This window comes from Diplotaxodon limnothrissa, linkage group LG3 (genome assembly GCF_057381915.1).
Source record: "Diplotaxodon limnothrissa isolate DT_005_m linkage group LG3, D_limnothrissa_male_GT1.1, whole genome shotgun sequence".
In the NCBI taxonomy this organism is placed as follows: domain Eukaryota; kingdom Metazoa; phylum Chordata; class Actinopteri; order Cichliformes; family Cichlidae; genus Diplotaxodon; species Diplotaxodon limnothrissa.
In genome coordinates this window covers 47,017,099-47,039,289 of record NC_140598.1, presented here as the reverse complement: position 1 = coordinate 47,039,289, position 22,191 = coordinate 47,017,099, and the positions used below count along the sequence as shown (strand labels likewise).

The window sequence follows — 22,191 nt, the reverse complement described above, 5'->3', positions numbered from 1 at the left end:
GACACGGCTAGTGACGTCAGACTGAACAATCGGATAACTGTACGTTATCAGATTTCCATGGTAACTCTGCCTTGCTGAACTGCTTGCTTCCTCTTATTGCTTCCTTTATTAGACTTACAGCGTTAATTCTGTAAAACACATTCAAGTCTATAAACAGCTGCTTTGTTTGCAGCTGTGCTCTGCTATCTAAAAATGTAGCCATGGAAATGAGTAACTAAGTGTGTAAGTGTGCTTTTTAGTTACTAAGTGTAGCTAAAAGGCGCTTTCATTATTTATTAATACAGCAGTTACAACTACTTGTAAGAAAACAGACAGGAGCTGAGAAAGGGGGCAGGATTTCATCTCGTCACACGGTCACTTCTGGTTAAGGACACATTTCTATTTTAACTAGTGCACGCTTACTTTCTGTGAGTGAATTTATGACCAATCTAAGATGTCACCACAGTGGAAAGATATGTTAAAGGAATCTGCATTAGTTTAATGAAATAAAAATAAAATTACTGTTAGTTATTGATTTCACTGCTGTGTGAGAAAGTGTGTGGATTACCAACATCTGCTGTGAACATTTGCTGTCAGTAAGTATGACATCTCTGTTTATCAGCTGGTATGGGGGCTCACCTCAAATCCATTTAATGTATATTTGAAGCAATGTAATGATTTTGTACATCAATATTTAGTGTATCGTCATCTCCTTGTAAAGGAGCAGCAGCAAACTCAATGACTACATCTGTGACAGGAAGGGAATGGTAAAAGTTTATTCTCTTGGTGGTGTTTATTAAGTCGTCTTCATTTATGCATCTACTGCAGTTTAAAACGATATGAATGATGTGTACATGTAGTGTTTATGAGGGTAATTATTACTGGTGATAAAGCTCCTAATATTCAAACCAAGCATACAAGCAGCAGACAAAGGCAACAAAATATCCGTCGCTGCTTCTGTCGGACCTCAGTCAAATTTTAATAGAATAGAATAGAATAGAATTCAACTTTATTGTCATTGCACATGCACAGGTACAGGGCAACGGAATGCAGTTTCGTAATGCATGTAATGCCCAAGTCTGGAGTTATTACAGTATATACAAAAAGTCCATAGACAGCACTCTAAGCAACCAGGAAAAACTTATTACTAACCCGTTACTTTATTATCTAATGCTTGATAGATATTTGTTAGCAATCTGAATCTGAACAATGTTTCTCGTTGTGTTTCTGGGCTGTAAAATGAACTAAAGTACTTCACATTTAAAGCTTGTCTTTGACTTGTGTCTATCTCATTTTGGGCACTTAGTCAAGCTATTATTATTTAGTTTCAGTATATATATATTTTTTACAGCCGTTCTGATAAAAATCTGCCTGATATGTTTCTGCAGGAGAGTATAAATGTATCACATGATGTGGTGGTCAGACTATGTTAAGTTGTTATTTCTGTGTAAAAGGAAGGAAGCAGAGAGAAGTTTTAAAACCTCTTTGTTTCTGTCATGGTCCTGGGTCGGTGACCCAGCGCTTTTAGTTTGTTATCATTTTCTAGATGATTGTTTAGGTTCTGTGTTATATTCGGTCTGCCTCTGAGTCTGCGTCTGTATCTGTCTTTCTATGGTGTCACCCCATCTGTTTGTGAATCTGTCTGTTTAGTTCAATGTCTTGTCTGGTTCCATATTTCTGAGTTTCCTGTTTTATTGTGAAGGTCCGTGTTGTATGTGAGTGTGATCAGTTTACGTTTCCCCTGTCCCGTCAGCCCAGATTCCTCCCAGCTGTGTTGCCCTCTTGTGTCTCATCCCCTGATAACTGGTGTGTGTATTTAAGCCCTGTGTGTTTTCCTGTCTGTTGCCGGTTCGTCTGTATTACTCAGTGTCAGTCTGTGTATCCACCGTGTCGTCTCCCTGCTGTTCATCGTCATCCTCCTCTGCTCGTTTTCATTCAGGTTTGTGCTCTGTAGTTTAGTTGTTTCCCAGTTTAGTTTAGTTCGAGCCCTGTTTGCTGTTTGTCCACATTCTTTTTGTGTTCAATAAATCACCTTCACTTCTCTACGACTGCCTGCGACTGGATCCTCATTTATTCCACACGGCTCGCCTCGGCAGCTGTGACAGTTTCCTTCACAGCTCTTTGGTATCTGCTGTGCTGCTGCTTCACTCTCTCTCTTTACAGAAAGTTGTAGAAGTTTTCAGACGTGTCACTGCTGGATGTGAGGATGGGAGCCACTTTGCTCTGTGAGCTGGGCCTATTCTGTGAGTACATCACTGACTTCTATTGTTTGATTCATACTGATCCATAAACATGTTTTAGTAAGAAGAACAGAGCATCAGTTATTTGTACCATTTCAGGTCATGTGATCAGAGGACTCTCATGTTTGTTACCAACATGGTTGTTTGTAGACTGGATTAGATTTTAGTGCACTGACTCAGATCAGAGTTGAGCTGGTTTAGTTTAACTAAGAAAGGTTTGTTTCTCCATCAGTGATATTTTGATGCTTTTGACATCGTAATATAAAATGTAACCAATCATGGTTACATTTTATTAAACACATAAAGGCAGTAATTAAAGCCAGTGCTAGATTTAAAAATAGGCCTTTTAATGCAGACTAACAGAAATTTGCTTCCTTAGTCCAGGTAATCCTACTCCTGACTAAATGAAACTTGCTTCCTAAAGGAAGATTAGAGCTCATCCAGCCATAAATGGAGATTAAAAAAAAAACTCCCAGTAGGCAGGTTTAAATGTAGAAGACACATAAATTAGTTAAAATATGTCAATGTTGATCAACAAATATCACCTTCTAGACAAATTCTTATTGACAGAAGTGACTCACTGCAATTTGTCAATGGCATTAATTTTTCAGATTTTTTTTCACCATGTTTGTTTGTAGACTGGATTAGATTTCAGTGCACTGACTCAGATCATAGTAGACATTGAAAATCTCCAAGTGTTTTAAGGAGCTTGGTAAGAAAGCGACTGGACTTTAAACCCTAGTGGGATTGTTCCTTAAGAAGGTCATTAACTGACTATTGATCATGTGCCTCAAGAAATGAGACACATCATTACCAACAGTTTTTTATTTATGTTTCATTTTGGTGTCTTTAGTTTGATAATATCTGAAGTTTCTGTCTTTATTGTAGTGCTCTGTACGCTCCTCTGCAGTGGACACGCTCAAGGTGACTGAACAGTTTTCCTTTTTCTATTTCTTCCTTTTTATTTAATAAAGATTATTCTCAACCTGTGACTCTAATGCAGATCCTATTTGTGTTTCTTTTTATTGATTTATCACTGTATTTTCATTTTGTGTGAATATAAATAAAGTGTTATCAATCAATGTCTTGCCTTGAGCATTAAATAAGTGTTTCAGATTGTCTGTTGTCTGTTTGTGTTGGATTCTAGCTGCTGTGCTCACTATTGAACCCAAATCATCCAGTTATTTCATTGGAGAGTCTGTTACCTTCAAGTGTGACATGAATGAAGGAAGAGACACTGACTGGTATTATGCAATCAACAAGGATGGTCGAGACTTTGTCCGCTACAGTGAATACAAAGTCTACACATTAGAAATGAGATCTACAGATCGCAGTGGTAAATACCAGTGCTATGGCAGCTCAAAGTGGTCAGATTATACAAAGAACAGTAATACTGTCTCTGTAACTGTATTAGGTAAGTCCTCAGTGATTAATAATGTGATGACTCCAGTTAAAATACTCATCTGAATTATAAAAAAAATATGTGTTTAATAAATGTTTCATTGAAACTATTTTATTTCCAATGTATTGAAACTTTAAACTTTAACCAAGATCCTTGCATTTTACCTAACTTTGTTGACAGTACACACTACAACCAAAATACTCAGACAATATATTTTTTGTCATTACAACATGTGCATGTTTTAATGTATAACAAGAATAACTGTGGATGTAATTTAAATAATGAAAAAAAAGAAACATCAAAGCTCCACATAATTTAAGGTGACGATGTTTCTGTTGTCTAAATGTGAAACCAGGCAGATCCCTCTGAACCCATCGTGTGTTTCCTTCAACAGTGAACTGCATTAGTTTACATTCAGTGTGACTTCTTCAGGCCAAAGAATGGACAAACATTTGTACTGTGCTTATTTAGAGATCTACAACCTGAATTACCCGACTAACCTCAAAATTGTAGCTCTCTTACTATGTCAGAAAAAATTAAAATGATCTTAAACTGTATTTAAAAAATAAATTTAATTAGGATTAGCATTCAACTTTATTGTCATTACACATTTATAAATACAGGGTAAGGAAATACAGTTTGCATCTGATCAGAGTGCAAGAGTAGTAAGTGCTAAAAAATGGGAGCAATTATATACAGATAAGGGTAGTATAAATCAATGGTGGGATAGTTATGAACAGATTATGTACAGAGAGAGCAGATATACAGATGATCTATATAGTATACAGATGTTCTATATTGCTATACAGACGGGCAGAAATACAGATGTACTATGAACAAATATAAAGCTTTGCTAAATATATACAGATGTGCTACATATGGTAAACAGATCTACAGAGTGCTATGAATATATTCACAGTGGAAGCGTAGCGCTCTGAACAGACTATAATAGTAAACAGTGTACGCACTATACCAGAGACTATACTGATTCAGTGTCCTAAACTATAGCAGTAACCAATGTAAGCATATGGTGAATGTTGAGAATGAATGACAGTCATGATCATGGTCATTAGGAGGGATAAGTGGGTGTGGATGGAAAGGTTCAGCAGGGGACTGAGTTCAGTAAGCTGACAGCTGTGGGGAAGAAGCTGTTCATAAACCTGCTGGTTTTAGTCTGTAGGGTCCGGTAGCGTCAGCTGAAGGGGAGGAGCTGGAAGAGTTTATTGGCAGGATGAGAGGAGTCCCTGAGAATGATGCGTGCTCGGCAAAGACATCTCTTCTTGGAAGTTGGAATTTAAATCAAATGAAAGCATATTTTAAAATGTTGTTCAATGGCTTTGTGTTTTCTTTTTGTCTTTTTGATAACAGCATATATACCCAGGGCCACACTGACAGCAGGAACAACAATCATACCAGCAGGGGGCAGTGTGACTCTGACCTGCTCTGTGCAGAGCTCTGATGGATGGAAATATGAGTGGTTCAGACGAACCCAAACAACCTATGAAGGTAAAATCAGAGATCAACAAAACAGAGATATCAGAGTATCTGAAGGAGGAATCTACAGCTGCATAGGAACAAGAGGAAACCCAGTTTACTACACTTATGAAAGTGATGATGTCACCATTGAGAAAACCAGTGAGTTCAGTAATTTAGTTTGAAATATACATTCACTCATGATTATCAAACATACAATGTTGAGTTTTCTGTGTTGATTTCATGTTTCTGTTTGTATCTCAACTGTTAATATGTGTAAACAGTTTCCAATAAAGTTGTTGTAAAACAACGACCCAACTGGCCTCAGATATTCAGAGGTGAGACGATCACTCTGACATGTGAGGTGCAGGAAGGAGGTGAAACCACTGAGTGGTGGTATGAATGGAGAGGACCCAGGACACCCACACAGTGGACACACAATAATGATGTGACATTCAGAGTTTCTGAGTCCAGCAGTGGAGACTACATGTGTAAGAGTCGACGCAGAGATGACTCATATTCTTCAACAGAGTGGAGTGAAGCCATCACATTGTCAGCATCAAGTAAGTCATGTTTGTTGTGTGATCTCCATTTGACAAATGTCATAATGGTCAGCACAGGATGAATTCAATGGTCTACAAAGCATGTTACATTGTTAGTCAGACAAAGAGCTGCAGCTGATAGTAGCCTCATTGTAGACAGTTTGTCACCACTTTGTGTCATCAACTTTAAACTGGTATAGAGACGCCAATGCTGACCTGCTGCTCCATCACCTGAGGACAATGATGACAGAAATACAAAAACAGAAAAAAAAAACTGACAAGGTGGAAAAATTATTATTACAAACAAACACTGAGGTGATGTCTGTGGAAATACTGTGATGGACCGAGCAGTGAAGGAAACTTAGGCACAGGTTAAAGTCCAAAAAATGATTTTTTTTATTTAACCCAAAAAACATAATTGGTTAAATCATGCAAAAAGAATCAAAATCTTGGGCCCATAAAAGAGGTCAAACTAACAAAACTCTACTCAAAGTTGACAACACAACCGACAACTCAAACAAACTGACCTAACTTAACAAGACAAAGGGGAAACTTAAATAGTGGCTGATCAGCCCACAAAAACAGGAAAAGGGGTAAAACACACAAAACCTAACTAAACCAAACATAATGAACTCCAATTCCCCCCCATGGTCCCGAGTTATGGCGTGAACCAATTTGTAGCCTTCCTTTAAACCTCGCTCCGCCCCTTTTCCACCTCTTGGCTCCTTAATCAAGGGACTGGAACAGAAAGATTTAAAGAAAGAAATGTGAATGCAATATTACTTATAAGCCTCTACACTAACATGGTGATATTACCACTGTGTGGCTGTAAGTGCAGCCATCACACACTCCCCCTCTTCAGATCTCTCCCTGGGACAGCGAGAGAGACAGTCTGCAGTGCAGTTATCCTTGCCGGGGATGTGGTTGATGGTGAACCGGAATGGCTGGATTGCAAGGTACCATCGCGTGATCCTTCCATTTGTGTCCTTCATTCTCTCTATCCATTGAAGAGCCTTGTGGTCTGTTTCCAATATGAACTCCCGTCCGAGAAGATAATACCTAAAGGAGTCCAGGGCCCATTTGATGGCAAGTCCCTCCTTCTCGATGGTTGAGTATCGCACTTCCCTCGGAAACAGCTTGCGGCTGATGAAGGCCACTGGATGACGCTCTCCAGGCGGTCCCTGTAACAGAACAGCTCCCAATCCTCTCTCTGAGGCATCAGTCTGAAGAATGAAATTTCTCTCAAAATCAGGGCTGTGCAAGACTGGGCTCTTACTCAGAGATTGTCGTAGGTCCTGAAAAGCCATCTCAGCCTCCTCTGTCCAGGTGATCTTATTGGGACTTCGGGCACCAGTCAGATCCGTCAGAAGAGCTGCCCTGGCGGAGAAATGAGGGATAAACCGATGATAGAATCCTGCCTTGCTTCTTTCTAGAGGACCAACCATGTCCATCCCTAGCCGTTCAAATGGAGTGCTGATAATTGGTAGAGACTGGAGAGGAGCTCTGGAGGGGATTTTAAGAGACGACTTCTGGCACTGAGGGCAGCTTTTACAGAACAGTGTCACATCCGAGCGCACACCAGGCCAATGAAAATATTTTCTAATGCGGGCCATGGTTTTGTGCTTTCCCAAGTGGCCAGCCCATGGAATGGAGTGTCCCAAGGAGAGCACCACCTTCTGGACTGCTCTAGGAACCACCAACTGCAATGCTGAACCCTGCTGACGATACAGAATGCCATCTTTCAGCAGAAACTCCCCCCTGCTGTTCAAATCTTGCTTAGTTCCTTGGTTCCTCTCTGCAGCTTTCTGGAACAGAGATGTTAGAGATGGATCGTCATGTTGCATTTCAATAATATTAACAGGGATTTTGAAACCCAAAGGTAACTCCGGCTCTGTGCTAGGAGCTTCTCGAACAGCAGTATGTAGAAACTTCTCTTGCCTTCTCTGTCCACGTGACTGACGAGACTTCCCGGGTGCAGTCTCTATGTCCGCATCATAGAAGGGCAAGGCACGGAGTGGGTGTAGGGACTCCTCTTTCTTCTTAGCTTGAGCTCTTGTTACTGCAACATTGCATGTATGACTAGGACTCAGCAAGTCAAACAACACAGGCAGATCTCGACCCAGCACTACTGGAAATGGCAGATTCTCTGCAACACCAATATTTAGAATATACGTTTGTCCTTGTACCTTGATGTACAGATCTGGTGTTGGATATGACCTCTCATCTCCATGAATGCAGCGAACAGGGATTGTCTCCACATTAACTTTATTTGCGGGTACAAAGTCTCGGTGCACAAGAGTCTGAGTACTTCCTGAGTCAACAAGGGCCTTTAATGATTTCCCATCAACCTCAACTAAGGTCATTTTGAAACCATTCTCAAACTCCACTTTAGGCTCCACACTTTGTCGGGGCACAAAACACATCTGAGTTATTTTTGTAGAATTCTTTGGGCACATAGGTTTTGTGTGGCCCTCCATCCCACACAAATAACAAATCACAGTCTTGGGTGGAGATCTTGACGGCATATTGACAGACTGGCTCTTTGGAGGCTTACTCACCCCTGCTTTCTGGTAGTGAGGGACAGATTTTGAACCATCTCTCATTTTCCATGCTGTGTGGCTCCATGGCTGTCCTTTTTTCCGTGCCGCCACAAACACATCAGCCAGCTCTGCAGCCGCCGCTGCAGAGTTTGGATTGCGTTCTTTAATCCATATCTGTAACTCAGGAGACAGCATTCTCAAGTACTGTTCTAAAATTAATATTTCACTAACCTCATGCACCGTTTTTCCTTTTGGCTTCACCCACTTCTCATATAACTCTTTCAATCTTGCATATAGTTCTTTTGGATTCTCATCAGGTTTTACCTCCAGTGAACGGAATCTCAGTCTATATGTCTCAAGATTAATGTCATATTTTTGAAGGATAGCTGCTTTCACTTTGTCATAGTCTAGAGAGTCATCCATATCCATATGAACATACGCACCTCTTGCTTTGCCAGTGAGTAAAGGAATCAGATGAAAAACCCAGTCCATTTTTTGCCACCGGCAAACTACAGCCATGCGTTCAAATGTTGTTAAAAAATGTTCAATATCATCCTCCTCTGTCAATTTTTCCAGCCTGGGTTCATGAAAGCGAGACTGACCTGACTGAGGATGTATTTGCTCATTACTGGAGCCAGCACAGGGAGGATCCTCCTCTTCAAAGGACTCTACCTCTGGTTGTTCAGGTTCCTCCATTTGAGGCTCAGAGACCTCCATTTGAGGCTCAGGGACCGGGGAGGTACGAGTTTGCACTTCTACCTGCAACAGCTGAAACTGATGTTGCAGTGCTCTAAAGCGCTGTTCCTGGCGGGTAAACTCCTCCCTTCTTCTTGCTTCCTGGGCCTCCTGCTGACCCATATGAGAACGAAGCATGGAAATCAGTTCTGACATTGTCGGCTCCTTACCTTGGCTCTCAGTACTATCCACCCCTCCAGAGGCTCCATTTTCCTCTCCTCCTTCTACTTGCTCTACAACTCTAACTGGCTGGTTTTGACAATCTCCTTTTGCTCCTCTGCCACTCCTTCCCATTCTGTGCATGGCTTGATGAGTGAAGAGGGGAAAAAAAGAGAAAAATCCTGTGCCTTCAACTGCTGATCCCACTCCTGACACCACTTGTGATGGACCGAGCAGTGAAGGAAACTTAGGCACAGGTTAAAGTCCAAAAAATGATTTTTTTATTTAACCCAAAAAACATAATTGGTTAAATCATGCAAAAAGAATCAAAATCTTGGGCCCATAAAAGAGGTCAAACTAACAAAACTCTACTCAAAGTTGACAACACAACCGACAACTCAAACAAACTGACCTAACTTAACAAGACAAAGGGGAAACTTAAATAGTGGCTGATCAGCCCACAAAAACAGGAAAAGGGGTAAAACACACAAAACCTAACTAAACCAAACATAATGAACTCCAATTCCCCCCCCATGGTCCCGAGTTATGGCGTGAACCAATTTGTAGCCTTCCTTTAAACCTCGCTCCGCCCCTTTTCCACCTCTTGGCTCCTTAATCAAGGGACTGGAACAGCTGCAACTAAGGTAACTCAGAAAACAAAAGATTAATCATACATAACAGTGTAAACTAAAATGTGCGCACTTATTTTAGAATGCAGTGTTATGTGGATATGTGAATGAATTCTAAACCAAAACCAGTTATTTATTGTTCTGTAAATAAATTCCTATATTTAAAGAAAGAAATGTGAATGCAATATTACTTATAAGCCTCTACACTAACATGGTGATATTACCACTGTGTGGCTGTAAGTGCAGCCATCACAAATACAAAGTGGACAGAATGTGTGGGGTGAAGATGTAGCATATTAACCATATTACATTATCCTTTTTATAATAGATAGTAAGATTTATATATTTTTTTAATTACTGGTTGTCTTTGTGATTAATGGAGTTACAAGAAGTAATGCAATATTTTCCTTGTTCAGTTGCATTACTGTTGAAGATTTTTCTTCTTTCTCCTTTTGTCAGGAAATTGATGCTTTCAAAGACTTCATTTAAGAACAGTGGTAGATAAATCATTGCATTTTGTTGTATTGATGGAACGAACAGTGATGTGTGACTTTTTGATATTAGTGTGTATTTTTGCAACAGGAAGTTTATAGATACAGAGAAATATATTGATGTGTTTCTTCTGGTCATGTAGGAAGAAGACTATCCGCTAATCAAAGCAAACTTGCCATGAACAAATAATCTAAACAAATGAAAATGCTTTATGAAAGTCTGAAATTAGAAATCTCATAAATAAAGTGTTTCTATTTCAAATTTCTCTGTGCAGCTACTAGTTAGACTACTACTAGTCTGGGAATTATAAACTTCAATTGGGAAGAAGTTCTGTGTCTTCTGTTGTGGTACTCTTTTATAAATCCAGAGAAGAATCATAATGAAACAGAAAAAAATAAACACTAAAAGAATAAAATGCATTATCGGCCTCTGTAAGAGCACTCATACCATTTCAGTTTGCTCTTATTCCTTCCTATGTGTTGTTGGAAACTGGAGAGCAAGTTTATTCCCAACAACATACAGACACATGCAGATTGCATCAGACTGGTGTGATCCCAGCCTGTGTGTGGGGTATATATTCATATTGTCTTTCTGTCTTTGTTTAGACTCAACAGCAGATCAACCAAAGGCCCAAATAACTTCTGATATGAGAGACATTCCAGTAGGGGGCAGTGTGACCCTGACCTGCTCTGTGAACTCATCATCATCATCATCTGGATGGAAATACTACTGGTACAGAGATGAGAACTCCTCTGAACCTCTGACCACACAAGATGCAGTTTTCCACTCAAATGGACAAATCAGTGTCTCACAGGAAGGACTCTACAGGTGCAGAGGAGGAAGAGGAAACCCAGTTTACTACACAGAGGACAGCCAGTCAGTCAGCATTGATACAAAGGGTGAGTTTATAATATATTATTTAACTTTTTTTAACTTATAACTTAGGTTCAGTTTAAAACGTATGTTTCTTATCCACAGTAGATGACCCGAGTCCTGAAATCTCTTCATTTCCTATTCTGATAAGCATTGGAGCAATTTCTGGAATTACATTTATTTTCATCCTGCTCTTGTTGTATTGCTGTAAAAAGTTCAAAGGTGAGATTTTCATATTTTTCTTCTAATATTACATATTTTATATCTTAAATAATTAAATACACAGATGCAGCATTGAGTCATAAAATGCAAACTGTTCACAAGAATGTATAATCCACAACAACATAAAACAAACATCTAATTTTACATTTTTAATAAAGGTGCTGCTAATGAGCAGACGCTGAGTCAGGATGAAGATCAGCAGCAAGTGTTCTCCTCTCTTCTTCATGGTTAGTTTTTCATGCAGTTTCAAATATTCTGATGCTATTTGCAACAAGACTGTACTTGTTACATCTGCTGCAGCTTTTAATATAAATGTTATTTGTAAGAATATTTGTGTTTAAGTTAGTATCACAGACATGAGGTGACTGATTTTCTCTGACCTGCAGGTGATCGTTGTGTCTATGAGACAGTCAGAAGATGTGAAAACACTGAAAATGGTAAAGTTTACACTTTCATTGATATAGAGCTTGTGGAAGCTGGATGATGATACAAAAACTGTGTTTAACATGAAAGTCAATCAGATTCTTATTTCAGGTCCAGCAGAAGGTGATTACAACAATGTCACATCTGTGATTCAGCTCAGTCATTAACAAGACAAGTGAGTGCACAAAATGTGAGGTGATGACCATGAGAAAATACCTTGATAATTATCATCATTAATAATTACACTTGAAATGCTTTCATTTGATCACCTCAACAGGGCAACGTGGTGACCCAGAAGAGAGCTCTGACTACAATAATGTCAATCCAAATTCAGCCACAGCTCTTAACAGCAGCTCTTCAGCTGTTTTGTAATTGTCGATTGAGCCAGCACCGAAAATGTATTTAATGGTAAAGAAAGAAGACTCCACAAGAACCACCTGCAGACCACCCTGTGTGATGCTGCACTTGCCAAAAGACAAACTCTTGCAGCACTCCATCCATGTCAGATAAAGTGACACTGCCAGAGACTTCCCATTCAGGCAAACACCAGACCTCTTATATCCATCAGATCACTTGAAATAACTGTACATACTTCTTTCTCCCATCATTTTTTTTAAATGTCTTATACTGTAAATATTCTAATTTTATTGTGAACGTTCATTTTAATCAGCTTTCTTATTATTTAAATCTGTTTCATTATAAGTCAAAATTAGTTTTTTTTTTTTTTTTTTTAACCACTTTTTTAACCCTTTAAGACCTACCATAGAACCAAGTCTGCCAGAGCTTATATTATATTTTACATGCTGTAGTACCATTTTGGGAACATTTCAAGTTGCTATACATCAATACAACTGTTATAGCCCATATTTTAATAATATGTATGCATTAAGTCCATAGTAACTACATTAATTGCAAAAAAGTGCAATAAACTACAAAAAAACCTGAATATCATTTTTGGTTTTTTACATATATTTCTGCTTGGAGAAATTTAAGAGGTTTATCCCTCAAAACTTTAAATACAAAAAAGTTGCAAAAAAGAGTTTACAACAACAGGTATTTTATTTTGAGTGTCTTCATAGTTTTATTTTTGAAATACACCAATTTTTATACACTGCAGGAAAAACGAAAAACAATCCTATGATGCAAATTTTCAAAGAAAACAGCATGTGCATTAAAATAAACTATTTTCAGCAGTGCAATTTGAGTTCTAAGCATCACAGAAACTATTCAGAAAAGCATAAAGTCAAACATGACTTATAAAAACACAAGTATAGGCTTTGAAGGCCTACAAGTAAAAAACTATATTTTCTGCGAAAATGATGTCACTTCCGGTTTCGGGCAGGTAATGGCGGACACGCCATCGTTCGCGCTGAATGTGGGAAGTGTTACGAACAGCTGATCGGATCGGCAAAGCGTGTTTCTGGAGTATTATGTTTTTGTTCCTGCAAGGGCTTTTTATGTAGTTTTTGCAAAGCTATATGTGGAAGGAAACTGTGACCGAGGAAAAGCTGATGGCATGAGATGTAAGTACAACTCTTCCGGTTTCATATGCAAAAAAAATGATTGTGCTAGCTTATGTGGTTCCGGTTCGACAGGGATTTAAAAATAGTTACGCAAAACCAAGCGTGCCAGCTCCGACAGGCTTTAAAGGGTTAAAGAAAGAGAACAATCCATTTACTGTTTCTGTCATATGATGACTGTGTGGCAGACAGAGCAGGACCTTAAATGCAGAACATGGTAATAAACTTTAAAAAAAAAAATCTTGATTTTATTCTCTGTGACTCCCAGAACAAATTTAAATAGATAAGACAGAAGACACACAACCAAAGAGGGTCGAATGCGGCAAGAAACAAGGCGAGACTCAAACAATAAATGCATAAAAGGTAAAGTAGGAAGAGGAAACGGGTGGAAGAACAGCTGGCACTAACTGGGGAAATGATGGGGAAAGTAAAGCTGACCACTAACATATAAGAAAAAGGTTACCAAAAGAAAACAGGGAGTAACGAACACCTACCACAGAGACAAAGACTTAACAAGGTATGTGAAACACACCCTCAAAAGTGGAGTACGAGGATTTAACATCTATATGCTGTTCTCCAAATAATTAATCATGCTTAATTCTAATTGAAGTATGACCCTAATTAATAGGATGAACAAGAAAAATTGTTTTAATGTCTGGATTTTGCCTGCACTGGCATCATTCACCTCCAACCTCAACATATTAGTCTCTGTGTGTGAGACTGGCTGGAGGAATGTGGTGAAGATAAGAGTGTGGAAGTCTGTGGCCTGTCATCATGTGTGAGTTAGGGCTGCTCAATTAATCGAATTTTAATCACGATTACGATCTGGGCTTTCAACGATCATTAAAAGTGACTGAGCCGATTATTAGCCCCTCCCTCGTGCTTTACTCTCGCGCTGCTCCGTGTGGCAAATCGAGCGCACCTCTCTGCGTTTCGAACACGCGTCACAACAATTAAGAGGACCCGAGGGAAACTCGGAAAGCTAAGCAGAAGTTATTTGGAGAGGAGAGTGACTGCTGTTGGTTGAAAAGAGGGGTAAAAAAAAAAAACTTCAGTGGTGTGGAAACATTATGGGTTCGCGGAGTCAGACGTGGATCAAGTAGACATAGTGTGTAAACTTTGCTACGGTGTCGTAGCTGCACCACAGAGCAACAGTGCAAAGTTCACTAAACATAATTTTTCATTTATTTCTTATATTGCAAACATTTGCACTGTTATCAGTATTTGCACTGTTTTATATTATTTTTTTAAAGTCATTATTCAATACATTGTTATTGTTAACCCTTTAAAGCCGGTCAGAGCGGGCATGCTCCGTTTTGCATAACTATTTTTAAATCCCTGTAGAACCAGAACCACGTAAGCTAGCGCAATCATTTTTTTTTTGCATATGAAACCAGAGGAGTTGTACTCACATCTGTTGGGGGAAAACTCTGTAAAAGACCCAGGAGAAATAAAGACACAATGAGACAAAGTTACTTTCTTTATCAAACGTGTACACGGGTGAGCTGCTAAGAACAACTCACACCATGCACAGTGGCTTGGTAATTTTTATAGGAAAGACAGTGAGAACAGGATAAGAAAATACAAAACAAATAAAATAAACAACTCCATATGTGGCGCTAGTCTCGTCAGCAGAGAGCTGGGAGAAGGCTGTGAGAGATAAAACAATCTAAAACAATATGTCCCAAAACAGTATGTCTTTGCTGAGAAAGTCTAAAAAGATAATTCTAAACTAATCTAACCATAGACAAAAGGGCATGCTTGCACATTTAAAAGAAGGTAAAGAAACATAGAAACATTTTTCCTGTAACATTCCCTCCTGTTTTAACTTATTTTAAATGTATACAACAATTGTCTGTGAAGGTTATTTATTAAGTATCTTAAACAATTTTTTAATTTTTCAAAATGTCAGCATAGCAGAAATGGCAGTCATTTGGTCTAAAGAATAAAACAAAAGAAAATAATACAAAGAAAAACATAGTAAATGAAATAACAAGTGGAATAAACAAGAAAAAATAATAAAACTAAAACTACAAAAAATAAAGGATATATTTTAAAACGAAAACTTACAAAAAATAAAAGGGTGAAAAGTAAAATGAAAACTTTATATTTAAAAATGATGAAAACCTAATATGTAAAATGAAAACTTCAAAAAATACAAGGATGAAAACCTCATATTATAAAATGGAAACTTCAAAAAAAACAAGCATGAAACCTTATACTTAAAACGATGCAAACCTTAAATTGAAAACTTTATATGTAAAATAATGAAAACTTCATATTTAAAATGGAAACTTTATGTTTAAAACTGAAGACTTCAAAAAATAAAAGCATGAAAACTTTATATTTAAAATGAAAAACTTTGTTTAAAACTCAAAACTTCAAAAAAATAAAAGCATGAAAACTTGCATAACCTACTAATGTTTTAATCAGTGCATGATCACTTGACAAGTCATTTTTAATCACCACGTCATTTATTAGCAGCTAGTACAAGTTCTCCTCTAACAGAATTGCAACGGGATGTTGTTCTTCTTCAGGCACGGCAACATAAGCAGTCATTGTAGTTGTTATCATCTGTGAAATCATTACTCTTAGGCATGGCAACACACACAACACTAATATGAGCAGTGCTATCATGATGAGACCTAGAAGGAAAAATGGCTTTGCTACAGCAGCCAGCCATGAACCGCTGAACAGCCAGTCCAGCCAGCTTTGTGCTGTAGCTGCTCCAGGTGTGTGTTCAGTGACATATTTTTGCAGAGCGGTCAAATTCTGCAAAGCTTCATAAATGTCTCCTCCAGTTTCGTATCCATCAGGGATAAAAGTGCAACATGTTTCCCCGATCAGCTTGCAAACTCCTCCTTGTGATGCTGTTAGCAGGTCTAGTGTCAGTCTGTTCTGCAGCACCATCGTTCTGATGGCCTGCTGTTCTCCTGCTAAGGCGGTTCCCAGGGTCTTAGTCAAGTTGATGTGTCGTAGCAGAGCATATCGGTTGATTTCCACATGATCCCGCACCTCGGCAACTCCAATGCCGGGGATCAAGCTCTGTAAGAATTTCACTCCTCCTCCCCAGATGCGAAACTCTCCCGGCACTCCAGTGTCCACGGTAATGCCGAAAGAATTGGGGGAGGCGATGTCCACTTCACGTCTCTGCCGGCTGCTTGGGTGATGTGCAACACTTTGCATGAAGAAAACGTGATCTGATAATTCCACCAGGGCGCACAGACCTCCCCAACCTTCAGGGAGTGACAGATAAGCCTTGTTGCCACATAGGAAGTACCAGTCAGCCAAAACTCTGGTTCCTCTGCTGCTGGGTGCCGTCCGTGCACATCCTGTCTGGTACTGAGTCTTTGTTTGTAGTGGCATTCGGTAGCTGTAGTCGGAGCGACAGTTTAGGCCCATCAGCGTCGTGTTACTGGCACAGGTGGCGTTGATTGAACAGGTCATACACTTCCTCTCGTTCCTTGGTGGGCAGAAAGTGTATATGGACTTACATAGGTGAGTAGGCAGCTCCCCCACTGCCCGCGATCCATTGTTCATCACACATACTGGCAGTTGTGATGCGTTCAGTTTGTTCAGTAGAATTACATCAGGCAGTGGGTCTGAGACTTGGGGCCAGGTCAGTAGGTAGGTCTGTCCAGAACAGTTCACATTTGTGAGTGACGATGACCTCCAGGTTGCTTTTGCTGGGATGCTGTAGTTGGCTTTGGACCAAAGAGTACCGTAGCCTGGATGTGTTGCCAGGCCCAACAGACACCAACTGCGATCTTCAGGTATGCTGTACGGCCACAGGCCAGACGTCTGTGAGGATAGGGGCATATGGGTACATGCATAGCAGTCAGTTTTGTTATTCAAATGAGCTGTAGTGTTCATAAACTGCCACCAGAAGTTAGTGGCGTAGCCATGGGGAAACTTGGTGTACTTTCCTTTGTCATACAGTGTCTGCCTTTTCTCCATATAGCGTGACTTGTTGTCCCTCATGGAAGCAAAGGTGAAGAGCCCGGCCATGGTCAGGGCCGCTGCAGTTGATAAGAGCCACCACCTCATGACGACGGAACACACCCTCCTGTCGCGAGTAGACCCCCCGGCCAGGAAAGCTGACCCCTCCACCGGGCGAGATCACAACAAGTAGGCAAGCCTGCCGTCAGCTGTGTTTAGATGGCTTCACTGACTCGCCTGCAGTGACTCTGATGGACCCAGGATGGTCGTTCCGCAATTTTGCAAGCGGTCGGTGTAGTGAGGAGGACTTGGTATGGCCCCTCCCACCTGGGTGTGCTCCAGTTTTTCCTTAGGAGCACCTTGATCAGAACCCAGTCACCGGGCTTTAGTCTGCAAGACACTGGAGAAACATCATCAGGTTGTTGATTATGTACAATGATCTCTTTGTTTTCTAACAGCTTAGACATCCATTCTGCTAATGTGTTTTCTCTGATTGCTTTGTCTATTGGTTGACTGGTAATAGGCAGTGGAAACGGCCTGCCATGAATGATTTCAAATGGAGTTAGTTTATGGGAGCCTTGTGTTAAGCGCATCCACATCTTCACTAAACCCAAACATTCAGGCCACGGCCTTCCTGTTTCTGCCATGCATTTCCTGAGCCTTTGTTTTATAGTGCCGTTAGTTCTCTCTACAAGGCCTGCGCTCTGAGGGTGATAAGCACAGTGGTGTTTTATGCTGAAACCGAGTGCTTCAGAGACTTTAGTGATGACATCATTTACAAAATGAGTGCCGTTGTCTGATCGTATCAAAGCTGGGATGCCATATGTGGGTATGAAGTGGTTGCACAGGCACTTTGCTACTGAAATTGCATCTGCCTTTTTCACTGGATAGATTTCCGGCCACTTTGAGAACACGTCTATAACCACTAGGGCGTATTTTGACCCTTGACATTCGCTTAGTTCAATAAAATCCATATGAATTGTGTGAAAAGGATGAGGCGGAGTTGGAAAACGGCCTCTTCTTGGTCGCAGGTTACCCTGAGCATTATATTTTTGACACGTCATGCACGTTCTGACAAATTGTTTTGCTGAAGTTTCAAAATTTACAGTGTAGAAATGAGAGTTGACAATACAGGTCATTCCCCCCGATGACAAATGCGTACAGCCATGAGTCACTAATGCCGCCATCTTGTGGAGCGATTTTGGCAACACTGGCTTGCCATAACACATCATTAAATCGTTTGTCAGAACTGCACCGTGTTTTAGCCATTTTGCCTGCTCTGCTGTGCTTGCTGCTTTTTGTTCACTTTGCAACACATCCAGTGGAATCTGATGCGTGTTTACTGCCATCAGTGTCATGTTTGTCTTTTGTGCCGCCTGTTTTGCGGCACTGTCAGCAAAATTGTTGCCTGTAGTAATAAAAGAGCTATCAGTTTTGTGTGCTGCACATTTACACAATGCGAGTTGTTGTGGTAAATTTATTACAGTCAGCAGGCGTTGTAAGAGGCTGCCATGCTGGACTGGTTTACCGGTTGATGTAATCATTCCTCTGTTTTGCCAGAGCTTTGCAAAATGATGCACAGCAGAGAAAACATACTGGCTGTCTGTATAAACGTTTATTTGTTTATCTTTGTGTATTTCACATGCACGAATAACAGCTATCAGCTCAGCGCTCTGTGCAGAATATGAAGAAGAAAGTGGTTTTGCTTCTATTATTCTACTGTCTGTGGTTACTGCGTAACCTACACAATTACGGCCTGTGTTGTCTTTAGAGGCCAATCCGTCCACAAAGACATCAGTAAAACCAGCTTGTGGCTCAGCATGGATGTCAGGGCGGGGTTTGGTGTCTTTGTCTAATTCTGCATGGCAGTTGTGCACATCTCCATCAGCTGGTGTGCTCACTAGAGTCCCTGGATTCAGTGTGCCACATTTTTCCAGTGTGATGTGAGACTGTGATAGTAAAATGCCTACATACGATAGCTGTCTGGCATGAGTCAGGTAAGAGAGATTGGCTTGCAGCAGTATAGATGTGACAGCATGCGGGACCTTCACAACTAATTTGTGCCCTAAGACAATGTCTGCTGACTTCTTTACTGCTTCTGTGGCCGCTGCACAGCTTTGGACGCAAGTCGGCAGGCCCGAAACTACAGCGTCTAACTTACACGAGTAGAATGCTAAAGGGCGCTGTTTGTCACCAAAAGCCTGTGTCAGAACTGCCTTCATGTAGCCGGCCCCCCCATCAACATGCAGCACGAAAGGCTTGTCATAATCAGGCAGGGCCAGGACTACATTTGTTTGTAAAGCCACCTTTAGGTTAGTAAATGCTGTGTCTGCCTCTACCGTCCACGTTATTGTGTCGCGCAAAGCGAGGTTTTTGCCATAAATCATGTCTTGGAGTGGCTGAACTGTTAGTGCATACTCTGGAATCCAAGCTCTACAGAAATTACACAAACCTAAAAAACTCATCATCTGTTGTTTTGTTTTAGGTTTGGGTGTATTTTGCACTGCCAGCTTTCTGGTTCCCAGCAGTGTTTTGCCCTGGCCTGTGAGTGTGTGTCCGAGATATGTAACGTTATCACTCCACAGCTGCAGTTTGTGTTTTGAGACTTTGTGGCCCTGTTCAGCCAAATGCTGTAGCACAGCAAGCGTGTTGTCTTTGCACGCCTGCTGTGTGTGACCGGTTATTAAAATGTCATCTACATACAGCAAGTATTGACCTAGCTGTGGGAGCTTACAGCTAGACATTGACTTCTTCAGTGCTTCTGCATAGAGGGTTGGGCTATTCTGGAAACCCTGGGGCAAACGAGTGTATGTGTACCTCTGACCCTCAAAGGTGAAGCCAAACAATGGCTGTGAGTCTGGATGTAGTGGAACTGAGAAAAAAGCGTTTGAAAGGTCGATTACTGAGAACCACTGTTCGTTCGGTGTGACCTGATTTAAAATAGTGTGTGGATTAGCAACCACAGGTGGGATTTGTTCAGTCACTTCGTTTATAGCTCTCAGGTCATGTACTAGACGGTATGCACCCGTGATAGCTTTTTTAACAGGAAAGATAGGAGTGTTACAGGTGGCTGTCTTTGTTTTTATTAAAATTCCTGCCTTTTCCATGTCTGCTATCACTGGGCGAATGCCATGTCTAGCCTCAGTAGTGAGTGGGTATTGAGATATCAGTGGTCTGTGTTTTGAGAGAGGTTTTACTCTTACTTCATCTGCATTTTTTATAAGGCCGACATCAGCAGGGCCTGTAGACCAGAGCGTTTTAGGCAGCTGAGCTAGTGCTGCCTGATGTCATTCAGTTAATTGTGCATGTGTTTCAGCGGCATCGGCTAGGTGTACAGCGGGCCTGACTGCGACCAGCCAACCCAGTGTGTGTCGGAAACAACCCGTCCGGCGGCCTTGAAGCCAGCCTTCATGAGTGTCTTCCGTTTTTTCATAAGTGTCTGCTTCAACCCTGGCTAACACATTTCCTAAATCCTTCCAGTCTGAATGATAGTCATGCGCTACAGACACGTGTGGCTTAGGCATGCGGTTCAAAGCCTTCACGGCTGCTGATTGGATTACTGAGCACACTGCATTTCCCGACTTTGTGACATACAGGTGTTGTAAAGTCAAACTCTGTTGTCCTAGCTTCCACACTTGCTGATCGTAAAGTGGGTCTGGGCCTGGAGTTTGTTTAAATCTCAACGTGTTGTGATAGTCAGTGGGTTTCTGGAAATATGATGTGGGGGGTGTATATTTGCGGGCCACATTGTGTAGCTTTGTGAGCTCGGGCAGTTCGAGAGTCCAGTAATAATGTGGGACACCGTGGCCTTGAGAGAGACGCACGTTGCTGCTGTGTGCCGTGTTAATGCTATCTGGCTCTGGAGTGTTATCATTTAGCATGCATTCAGCAATCATGCCATTCTCTTCCGGTATCACGCCTATCTTGAGTTTTGTCAGAGCGTCTCTTCCTAGAAGGTTTACTGGGCATGACGGGTCATATATGCATTTAATGAAGCACCTGCGGCCACTTTCTGTATGTATTAGTTCTAAGGGGGCAGTTAGTTGTTGTACAGTGGTGAGGCCTGTGGCTGACTTCACAACTAATGTATCTTTTGAGTACTGTAAGTTCTTAGGTGCCTGCCTCAAAACCGTTTTACATGCTCCTGTGTCGCATAACATTTGGATTGGTTGCCCGTTCACATGGATTAGCAGCGTTGGTTTGTATTCTGACCCTAATAGCAATTGTTCTATGTTAAAAACTTCCCCTCCCTCATCAATGTTCATGTCTTGTGTGTTTTCTAGTCACATGTCATTGTTCTCCATAGATTCGCCACTGTTTTGCCTGTCATTGTTCCTCCTACTATTATGTGTCTGTGGCTTACTTCTGCACTCTCGTTCAAAGTGACCTCGTTTTCCACAGTTGAAACAGGCATTGTCTCTTTCATATCTGCTGTCTCTGTTTCTGTGTCTGCGGCCTTGCTGTCGATTACCTTGCTTCCCTTTCTGTCTCTGATAGCCTCCCGAAAATGCAAGGAAACCTGTCTCTGAATCTATGGTGAAGACGTCAGCCTTATTTTTCTGTTTGTGCACTTTTGTGGCGTGTTCAGCATGTAACAGGGCATCTGGCAGGTTGCCAGTGTTCATTGTGACCCAATGTTTCTCTACATGTGCTCTGATTGGTGGGAGCAGGCCATTTAGAAACGCATTTTTTAATTGCTGCTGGAATGGCGTTGCATCGCCATCGGCATAATCTAAACCTGAATGCTGCCTAAAAACTGGGCGCAGGCGGTCTAAAAAGTCTGATGCAGTTTCATTTTCTTTCTGTTTTACCTCTCCTATTTTATTGTAGTTTGGCTTGGGGGCCAGCTGTAGTTTCACACGTTCATAGAAATTATGTAGTTGGCCTTCTAATTCAGGGTCACCTGCACGCAGGGGTTGTGGTCCGTTGCCGACCACTAAAGAATCTAAAGGATTATTAATTGCCCCCCCAGTGAAAGAGCCTTTCACTGAGCCAAACTTCAAACCTAAAAGATCTTGAAGTA

The 22,191-nt window shown here is 40.8% G+C and overlaps 2 protein-coding genes across 2 annotated transcripts in view; one reads left to right on the top strand and one right to left on the bottom strand.

The window, feature by feature from the left end:
- The first annotated feature begins 2,173 nt into the window (after positions 1–2,173).
- LOC146636210 (B-cell receptor CD22-like) overlaps positions 2,174–22,191 on the top strand; it is a 45,138-nt gene continuing 25,120 nt past the window's right edge. Inside the window, exons 1-4 of the mRNA XM_085349479.1 lie at positions 2,174–2,222; positions 3,108–3,143; positions 3,367–3,633; positions 4,990–5,260. Coding sequence (XP_085205605.1) covers positions 2,186–2,222; positions 3,108–3,143; positions 3,367–3,633; positions 4,990–5,260 — 611 coding nt within the window. The 5' untranslated portion in view covers positions 2,174–2,185. The remainder of the gene's footprint in view (positions 2,223–3,107; positions 3,144–3,366; positions 3,634–4,989; positions 5,261–22,191) is intronic.
- On the bottom strand, positions 15,670–17,502 carry LOC146636211 (uncharacterized). The gene has a single exon (XM_085349481.1). The coding sequence runs from the start codon at positions 17,274–17,276 to the stop codon at positions 15,714–15,716; it is 1,563 nt and encodes a 520-aa protein (XP_085205607.1). The 5' UTR covers positions 17,277–17,502; the 3' UTR covers positions 15,670–15,713.

Bases quoted from the DNA above. Each gene is read 5' to 3' on its own strand.
- LOC146636211 (XM_085349481.1), bottom strand. From the start codon at position 17,276: ATGAGGTGGTGGCTCTTATCAACTGCAGCGGCCCTGACCATGGCCGGG.